Source organism: Microcaecilia unicolor, chromosome 2 (assembly GCF_901765095.1).
Source record: "Microcaecilia unicolor chromosome 2, aMicUni1.1, whole genome shotgun sequence".
In the NCBI taxonomy this organism is placed as follows: Eukaryota; Metazoa; Chordata; class Amphibia; order Gymnophiona; family Siphonopidae; genus Microcaecilia; species Microcaecilia unicolor.
Window position 1 is genome coordinate 398526883 of NC_044032.1, and position 10389 is coordinate 398537271.

Genomic DNA, 10389 nt, shown 5'->3' on the forward strand with positions numbered 1-10389 from the left:
AGTGTAATTTTGCACGGAGAGGAGTTGCACTCTCAAAACTTGATTTGCCAAAGATGAGTCTCGCTGCTGTGTTTTGGGCAGTCTGAAGTTTAGAAACTGAAACATCCAAATTATGAGTACTAAAAATCCAGGGATGAGGACGCCTGTCTGACAGCATTTTTACAGACATGGTCACACTGACGTCTTTGCAGAACAGAGGGACAGCCTAATGATCAGTGCAGCGGATTGTAAACCGGTGCACTCAGGTTCATATTCTCCTACAACTCTTGTATTTTAAATGTTGAGCCCTCCAACACAGGGAAACACCTAAGGTACCTGACTGTGCACCACACAATAGCCTTAAGACTTGCAGGTCATAAATATTTAGGTACAGTATACGTCTGTTTACAGAAAGCTCACAATTTAAAAGAAAAAGAAAGAGCTGACGTGGGAATTACACTCGAGTCCCCTGGTTTACAGTCCACTGACCACTAGGCTACTTCTCAGACCTGCTTTCTGCTTTGCTCAGAATGCCCATAACACCTGATGCTGCCATAGAAACTGGCATTCCTATCTGGTTTCAGTTTGGGGGAGAGGGAGGGGGACAGCAATCACTCAGGGTTTCATGAGGAGTCATGGCTTAATACCTCCAGTGGCCAGCTGCTCAATCATAGCACCTTTTTCTACCCTGGACATGATTGAAACAGGTATAAATAAAAACATCCTTCTTTTTAGACTTGGCCATTTCATAGTAACAGTAACATAGTAGATGACGGCAGAAAAAGACCTGCACGGTCCATCTAGTCTGCCCAACAAGATAAACTCATATGTGCTACTTTTTGTGTATACCTTACCTTGATTTGTATCTGTCATTTTCAGTGCACAGACCGTATAATTCTGCCCAGCACTAGCCCCGCCTCCCAACCACCAGCCACGCCTCCCACCACCGGCTCTGCCACCCATTTCTTCCCATTCAATTATCACTGTCGGGCGTCTTAACTTTGGGTCCTCCTTAGCCCCACCCAAAACATGCCCCCGGCTATTTGGGCGAACTGCAGGACGTCCAAATTCTACCTTTCCAGAATTGCAATTTGGACATTTTGAATTCTGTTACCGTTTTTGTCTCCATTACCTCCCATGGGAGGGCATTCCAGGCATCCACCACATTGTCCATGAAAAAGTACTTCCTGACATTATTCCTAAGTTGACCCCCCCCTGCAACCTCAGTTCATGTCCTGTCGTTCTACCACTTCCCCTTCTCTGGAAGTGCATACTAATACCTTTCAAATATTTAAACATCTGTATCATATTACCTCTATCTCTCCTTTCCTCTAGGGTATACATATTCAGTTTCTCAAGTCTCTTCTTATACATCTTTTGGTCCAAACCTTGTAGCATTTTTGTTGCTTTTCTTTGAATCACTTCAAGGTTTTTTTGTATCCTTAGGGAGATACAACCACTAAAACTGAACACAATACTCCGTGGGGCCTCAGCAACAACTTGTACAGTAACATCAACACTTCTTTTCTTCTGCTGGTTATACCACTTTCAATGCAGCCTAGCATCTTTCTGGCTACAGCTACCTCCTTTGGTATAACAGAGAGAGGGAGCAAAGCATAGACAAAAAGCCAAGCCACAAAACAAAAAGCACCAAGGGGCTCCAAAAAATGGGGATTGAAGTCTTTAATCATATGTTGAAGAAACAATACTTGAATGTGTAGAGGAAAGAGGAGAGGAGGGTAGGTGGAGGCGAGTGGATACAAGTGGTTACGAGTCAAAAGCAATGTTAAAGAGGTGGGCTTTCAATCTAGATTTAAAGATGGCCAAGGATGGGGCAAGACGTAGGGGCTCAGGAAGTCTATTCCAGGCATAGGGTGCAGCAAGACAGAAGGAGCGAAGTCTGGAGTTGGCAGTAGCGGAGAAGGGAACAGATAAGAAGGATTTATCCAGGGAACGGAGTGCACGGGAAGGGGTGTAAGGAAGGATGAGTGTGGAGAGGTACTGGGGAGCAGCAGAGTGAGTACATTTATAGGTTAGTAGAACAAGTTTGAACAGGATGCGAAAACGGATAGGGAGCCAGTGAAGCGACTTGAGGAGAGAGGGGTAGTATGAGTAAAGCGACCCTGGCGGAAGACGAGACGGGCAGCAGAGTTTTGAACCGACTGGAGAGGGGAGAGGTGACTAAGTGGGAGGCCAGCAAGAAGCAGATTGCAGTAGTCCAAATGAGAGGTGACAAGGGTGTGGATGAGGGTTTTGGTAGAGTGCTCAGAAAGAAAGGGGCAGATTTTACGGATGTTGTAAAGAAAGAAACAACAGGTCTTGGTGATCTGCTGGATATGAGCAGAGAAGGAGAGAGAAGAGTCAAAGATAACCCCAAGGTTTCGAGCTGAGGAGACAGGGAGAATGAGAGAATGAGAGTTGTGCTTATCAGTCTCTGACCTCCAATCTGGTATATCTCCTTTGGATTTCTGCATCCCAAATGCATCACTTCGCATTAAATTTCAACTGCCAGCCCTTAGACCAGTCTTTTAATTTTTGTAGATCTCATGTTTTCTACTCTCTCTGGGGTATCTACTCTTTGTAACCTTTGTGTCATTTGCAAAAACAAACATGTGGACAAAGGGGAACTGGTTCATATTGTGTATCTGGATTTCCAAAAGGCGTTTGACAAGGTACCTCATGAAAGGCTACAGAGGAAATTGGAGGGTCATGGGATAGGAGGAAATGTCCTATTGTGGATTAAAAACTGGTTGAAGGATAGGAAACAGAGAGTGGGGTTAAATGGGCAGTATTCACAATGGAGAAGGGTAGTTAGTGGGGTTCCTCAGGGGTCTGTGCTAGGACCGCTGCTTTTTAATATATTTATAAATGATTTAGAGATGGGAGTAACTAGCAAGGTAATTAAATTTGCTGATGACACAAAGTTATTCAAAGTTGTTAAATCGCGACAGGATTGTGAAAAATTACAAGAGGACCTTACGAGACTGGGAGACTGGGTGGCTAAATGGCAGATGACGTTTAATGTGAGCAAGTGCAAGGTGATGCATGTGGGAAAAAAGAACCCGAATTATAACTACGTCATGCAAGGTTCCACGTTAGGAGTTACTGACCAAGAAAGGGATCTGGGTGTTGTCGTCGTCGATAATACACTGAAACCTTCTGCTCAGTGTGCTGCTGCGGCTAGGAAAGCAAATAGAATGTTGGGTATTATTAGGAAAGGTATGGAAAACAGGTGTGAGGATGTTATAATGCTGTTGTATTGCTCCATAGTGCGACCGCACCTTGAGTATTGTGTTCAATTCTGGTCGCCGCATCTCAAGAAAGATATAGTAGAATTGGAAAAGGTGCAGAGAAGGGTGACTAAAATGATAGCGGGGATGGGACGACTTCCCTATGAAGAAAGATTAAGGAGGCTAGGGCTATTCAGCTTGGAGAAGAGACGGCTGAGGGGAGACATGATAGAGGTATATAAAATAATGAGTGGAGTGGAACAGATGGATGTGAAGTGTCTGTTCACGCTTTCCAAAAATATTAGGACTAGGGGGCATGCGATGAAACTACAGTGTAGTAAATTTAAAACAAATCGGAGAAAAGTTTTCTTCACCCAACGTATAATTAAACTCTGGAATTCGTTGCCGGAGAAAGTGGTGAAGGCGGTTAGCTTGGCAGAGTTTAAAAAGGGGTTGGACGGTTTCCTAAAGGACAAGTCCATAAACCGCTACTAAATGGACTTGGGAAAAATCCACAATTCCAGGAATAACATGTATAGAATGTTTGTACGTTTGGGAAGTTTGCCAGGTGCCTTTGGCCTGGATTGGCCGCTGTCATGGACAGGATGCTGGGCTCGATGGACCCTTGGTCTTTTCCCAGTATGGCATTACTTATGTACTTATTCCTCCTAACCCTTTGGCAGGGCTATAAAGGAAGTGCGTGGTTTCTAGGAAGTAAACAGATTCTTCTTGGCATGGAATGCTGCTGGAAACCACAGAAAACAGATGAGGGGCATGAAAATATTACTTTCAGCCACATTAAGTACTGAAGCCTTTTTAGGAGCTACTGTGATATTTACTCTCACAGTCTGAGTTAGCATTCTTGTTATTGACCTTCCATACTATCGTATATACAAGATGTATATGTAGTGTTTCTTGTTGTAAATCACAGTTTACTATCCGAGTTTTACGACTGTCTGCATTTGTGTCAGGGGTTAGCAAAATGCACAAATATAAGAAGAATGAAAATAAGTACCTTTGGTATTGCTCATTGTCCGATTACTCCTTGGGACTACGATTGATGGTGATACAGTGATGGCAGCTTCTTCACTCAAAGCTATCAATGCTGTAGGGTTACAAAATATAGGTCTGATTTAAAAAAAATATTCAAAGCAGTCCACCCATCAGCACTAAGGTTATGCCATTGTTATAAAAAAACATTAATTCATTGTACTGTACTTTTGTTTTTTGCTTTGATATTTTGAGGGGAATTCTATAAAGGAGCATTTAGATTTAGGCACTAGAATCACACTTATTTTAGAGCCCTTTTATTAAAGGGCATTAAGCCCTTAACGAGGTTAGAGCTTGCAAACTGGCCACCGCATAAACGCAGGAGGGTGCATGTCATGGGCAAAAAGTGGGCGTGGCAGCATTAACCAGCTAGTGCATTATACTTAATACACACTAACAGGTAGTGGAGGAGTAGCCTAGTGGTTAGTGCAGTGGACTTTGATCCTGGGGAACTGAGTTCAATTCCCACTGCTGCTCCTTGTGACTCTGAGCAAGTTACTTAACCCTCCATTGCCCCTGGTACAAAATAAGTACCTGAATATATGTAAACCGCTTTGAATGTAGTTGCAAAAACCTCAGAAAGGCAGTATATCAAGTCCCATTTCCCTATTTGAGATTCTAGATGGAATGTTGCTACTATTGGAGATTCTAGATGGAATGTTGCTATTCCACTAGCAACATTCCATGTAGAAGCCTGCCCTTGCAGATCAGCAACTCGGCAGCACAGGCTTCTGTTTCTGTGAGTCTGACGTCCTGCACATACGTGCAGGACGTCAGACTCACAGAAACAGAAGCCTGCGCAGCCACATTGCTGATCTGCAAGGGCAGGCTTCTACATGGAATGTTGCTAGTGGAGGAGTAGCCTAGTGGTTAGTGCAGTGGACTTTGATCCTGGGGAACTGATTCAATTCCCACTGCAGCTCCTTGTGACTCTGGGCAAGTCACTTAACCCTCCATTGCCCCTGATACAAAATAAGTACCTGAATATATGTAAACCGCCTTGAATGTAGTTGCAAAAACCTCAGAAAGGCAATATATCAAGTCCCATTTCCCTTTCCCTTCCCTTCCCTAACATAGCGGTAACACAGGAAAACTTTGCACCTCCTAAATAGGAGACAGTAAGTGTTCCCACATTAACTCTAGGAAGGTACTGTGCACTGATGACAACTTTGGCACATGACTTGCATTAAAATATATTTTAAAAATCCCTCCAAAGTTCTGTGTTACATCTGGGCTTAGTGCACACTAAAATCCAGACTTATAATGAGTTAAACCTAGATTCTAGCACATTTTAGTAAAAGGTCCTCTTTATGTCCTCTCAGGTTGCCCATCTTTCCTTTCCTCCACTCTCCTCCTTTCATTCAATGTCTCCCATGAAATGGCACTCTGCTACGCTGGGCTTCACCTTTGGAACTCAATGCACCCACTTTTCTACAGCTTCAAAAAACAATAGAAACACTTGACTATTCCAGCTTACTTAGGCGTAGCCTAATAGCGCAGTGTTGATCCTGGCGACCTGGGTTTGAGTCCCATTGCAGCTCCTTGTGACCTTGGGCAAGTCACCTAACCCTCCATTGCCCCAGGTACAAAAACTTAAATTATGAGCCCTCTAGGGCTAGAGAAAGTACCTGCATATAATGTGTACAGTGCTGCATATGTCTAGTAGCGCTATAGAAATGATTAGTGGTAGTAGTAATTGCCCCAGCAACAAAAAATAAAAAGAGGATTGAAAGTACAAAACAGAATCCAGGCTAAAAAAAGAAAAAGTACCAGGAGCAAAAAATACAAGCAGGTCAAAATCTTTATTCACACTACATATATTCCGTATAAAAAAACTTGTATTATGGACCCGACAAGGGCCGTGTTTCGGCACAAAGCACCTGCATCAGGGGTCGTTAACTTTTGGTCATCCACTGACAACTGAATCCAAATGTGACCAAGCTTTAGTCCAAGCAAAACCAAACCTACAATTATCCCACCAACCGTCCACAAATATCAGAAGAGCACAAGAAGCCACGATCCTGTGCACGGTTGGCGGTGCCCAATTACCACCAGGTAACAGCTTTGCAGAAAAATCGAGCTCTGTTTTTCCCTTGTGCAGGAAATGGTACGCGCTAGGGCTGGAACTACTGCCAGTGCCTGTGTTGGGCTGGCGGTAACTCCAAATTGACACACGGTAAGCCTGCATTGGGCTTACCGCTGTTTTGTAAAAGGGCCCCTCAGTTAGATGGATTTGGCTCATGCCTTTTTCAGTTGTAGGTTTAGTTTAATTTAATTTATTGGTTTTTGATATACCACCTTTCATAATGTGAACAAAAGTGATTTACAAACTAAGGGGCCCCTCTCTTGAAAATCGATGTAAAACAATAGAAAAGGAGGTTATGAAAGTTGGGAACACTCAAAATATTATGGTTAAAGATGTTTCAAACCTTAGAAATAAAGGGGAGGTATATGATAATTATATGCGAAGACACAATTTAAGATTTGTAAATTTTCCAATGATAAAAATGATTAGTCCGCTAGATATGTTAAAAAGATACCTGAAGGCAACTTTGGAAATTCCAGAAACTAATCTCCCACCATTTACTCAAACTTACTATATTCCACAAAAAGAGGGAGCATTAAAGCAACAACAATTGCCCTTGGATGTAACAGACTTTTTGGAGACATCGGAAACAGAACAGGCAGCAGCTGCAACTCTGGTAGCAGCTGTAGCCCTGCTACCAGATAAACAATGGTTATTCAAACTATTCTTTCGGAATAAAGCGAAGTTATTTTGGGGTCACAGTGTATTATTGTTCCCCGACGTTTCAAGGGACACCCAAAAGAAGAGGAAACAATTTCCTGCTATTAAAACCAGCCGTTTTACAACTAGGAGGCACACATTATCTCAAATTTCCCTGTAAATGTATTGTGAATTATAATTCACTTAAATATGTCTTCACGGAACCGGTTCATTCGACAACATTTGTAGCTTCCAAAAGAGTTATAGGAGTATAAAGAGATGGCTTTGTATTCTTTTACTATATGCATATCTCCTTTATAATGATTTCTTGTTCCTCCAAGTACTCAATCATGGAATCTCCAAAATGTGGAGTTAAGTGTTATCATTTAATTTTATTTTATTACCTACTTGTTTTTCTTTTCCTTTAAAAAGAAATGTTGTGAAATTATAACAATATCCTTTTCAAGTGTAAAATTCTTGAACTATGTAATATGAAAATTTAAAAATAAAATTAAAAAAAAAAACCAAAAACAAACTAAGGGGCCCTTTTACTAAGGTGCATAGGCGCCTACGCGTGACTAACACGCATCAATTTTGACCTACCGCCCGGCTACCACATGCCCCAGACAGTAATTCCATTTTTTTATGCACGTCCTATACGTGCGGCAGAAAATATTTTAAATTTTCTACTGTGTGGCGCTAATCAGGTGCTAATCGGCAGTGTATGCTTGCTGACGATTACCACCCGGTTAACGCTTGAGACCTTACTGCTAAGTCAATGGGTGGTGGTAAGGTCTCAGGCCCAAAATGGACATGCACCAATTTTTATTTTGCCGCATGTCCATTTTCAGGCCCCCCAAAAGGCTATTTTTGCAGGCGCACTGAAAAATGGACCTGCGCGTGTCCAACAAACGCGCCTACAACAGCGAAGGACATTTTTTGGCGCATCTTACGGCATTTATATCCCACATTATTCCCACCCACAGGCAGGCTCAATGTGGCGTACAATAATCTATTAAATAACAATATTACAGAATACAGTAATCAGTGTCGTAAGAGGGAAAGAGGGACAGCAGGAGGGAGAGGGAGAGAGGGGAAGGTGACAATTTGTCGCTATGGCAGCCGTGGTTCAGAAGGATGAGACATCAGGAGGGCTCACGGTATATGCGGTAATGAACGTAGAAACAGAGAAGAAAAGCTGATCACCTCATGTGCCGGCCAACCGACCCGCAACCCCACTATCCATCTATAAAGGCCTCAGAAAATAGGTAAGTCTTAAGGACTACCTTGAAGTGGTGGTAGGAGGCTTCAGCCCTGAGATTTGGGGGAACTTGTGTTCAGGTGCAGTGGGTATTTCCCTGTCCCTAGAGGGCTAACGCATGCTTAACGCAGTTTAAAAGAGTTACCATGGGATGCGCTCAGGTGTCCTGCGGTGTGCTAAAGAATTTTAAAATGTTTTCCTTGGAGGGGATGTGTCAGGGAGGCAGAGAGTGGGTATTTCTGCGCTAATTAGTTAACATATCTGCTTTGTCAGCATGCTAACTGATTAGCGCAGGATTAGCACATGAGTCCTTAGCACCTATAAAATGGATAGCAGTTTAAATGCTCACTGCTAATCAGTGTAAATGGCAACATCAGCGCATACACAGCAGTGAGATAACTTAACTGTAAGGAGGGTATTTTAATGCCTATGACTGAAACTACCCAATAAACCCTATCACTATATGTAAGAGTTGGAATGTGAAGGTTGGGCTCTGACGCTTTTTCCCCTTCTTAGATCATACTCACATGCTGTTATTTGCTTTGATTATAATCAATTTGGATAATAGTCAGATTTTTGGAGAGTTTATCATTTATGCAGAACATCAGCGTATGACCATTAATTGAGAAAATAGAAAATCGGCCATTTTCCAGCTGTAGGAAATAGGTCTTTGCGTGTGGGAAAAATCCATGTAAGAGCATGCTAAGGCCAACTTTTCCTGCAGCTTGGTAAAAGGACCCCTAAATTTCTACCCGAGGCAATGGAGGGTTAAGTGACTTGCCCAAAGTTACGAGGTACTGCAGTGGGATTTGAACTGGGATCCCCTACTGCTACTACTCAGGCTACTCCTCCACTCTTACCATTCCTCCATGTTTAGTCGTTAAAGATGCTTTGATTATTAAACTATGAATGTATGAATAGGAAAGGGCAGAAAATCGCATAGGAGATTTTTTGTTTAAACAGAGGGTAAGGTTGTAATAATGCCTATACCTTTTATTCAAAACATGAATAAATATAAGAAAATACATTAGAAAAAAAGGCAGAGCTATAAGAGCACAAGAATTGAACCATGAAATACACAAATGAACATTTTCAAATCTAACCTAATCTCTTATTCATATTCTGCTTAACAAAGTCTAAAGCAGATTGCAATAGTAGTGGTATACTACAAGAACCAGCAAATACAAGGGAATAAGAATTCAAACTTCTAAGACCTCTTCTGAAACATTGTTCTTGGGAAATGCTGATTTAAAATACATTTCCACATCCATTCATTAGATATATTTATGTTACATTCCACAGACTTGGGTTGAAAGCTTTTGCAATGGTATATAAATAATAATCATAATAATAATAATACTGTAATTCTATAATATGTACATGCAAGATGATTCAGCATTTTGTATCTGCAAAAGGTTCGGCGCTTCTGTTCCTGTGTGTGATTTTGTATTTTTGAAAGCCAAATAAATTAAATAATGGCATCCTTATTTTTTTTTTTTTAAAGTTAAAAGAACAGTGCTGGAAATAAATTGCCTCTATGTTCTAGACCGATCTCACTGCAGCCCTGGAGATAGGCAGAAGACACACATCAGGGTTGTGCTTCTATTTGAAACAACTCATGATAAAAATATTCAATGCCAAGAATAGCCTGGTGACAAATAGCTCATAATGCTTGAAATAGTTCATACAAAATTTGCCTAGGCTTAGCTGTTCTTTTCTATCTAATCCTGTTTATCAGTGGTAGCAGAATTCATAAACAAATTCATAGGATAAAGCCCCAACTTCAGTACAAGTTATGAAAGGAGGAAACTTACCAAATATTAAAGTATATCTTAGAATTTCCATATCCAACTGCTGACTAATGTCTGCTTCCCCAGCCTGTCGCTGAATTCACTTTTCTTGCTCCTCTGACTTTCTTCTGCCTTCTAAAAATGGTGTAAGCGTATGTACATGTATATACAAAGTCACCTGGCTGTTCTCTCCAATCAAATTATTCAAATTGTGTTACATCCTACACCAGCCTACAGCTCCAGGGCATACACATAGTTATGAAAACTTGTATTACTGGAGATCTGATGAGGTAGGTTTGGAAGACATCTATTTCCTGTAACCTGTGGGCACGAGCCAGCTGTGCATGTTTGGAC

General features: G+C 41.6%; 1 protein-coding gene across 1 annotated transcript in view; it reads right to left on the reverse strand.

Moving 5' to 3' along the window:
* EPGN (epithelial mitogen) overlaps positions 1–10156 on the reverse strand; it is a 52862-nt gene extending 42706 nt beyond the window's left edge. Inside the window, exons 1-2 of the mRNA XM_030192495.1 lie at positions 10060–10156; positions 4225–4314 (exon numbers count right to left, since the gene is read on the reverse strand). Of these exons, the coding sequence (XP_030048355.1) occupies positions 4225–4314; positions 10060–10090 (121 nt within the window). The 5' untranslated portion in view covers positions 10091–10156. The remainder of the gene's footprint in view (positions 1–4224; positions 4315–10059) is intronic.
* Positions 10157–10389: the final 233 nt, after the last annotated feature.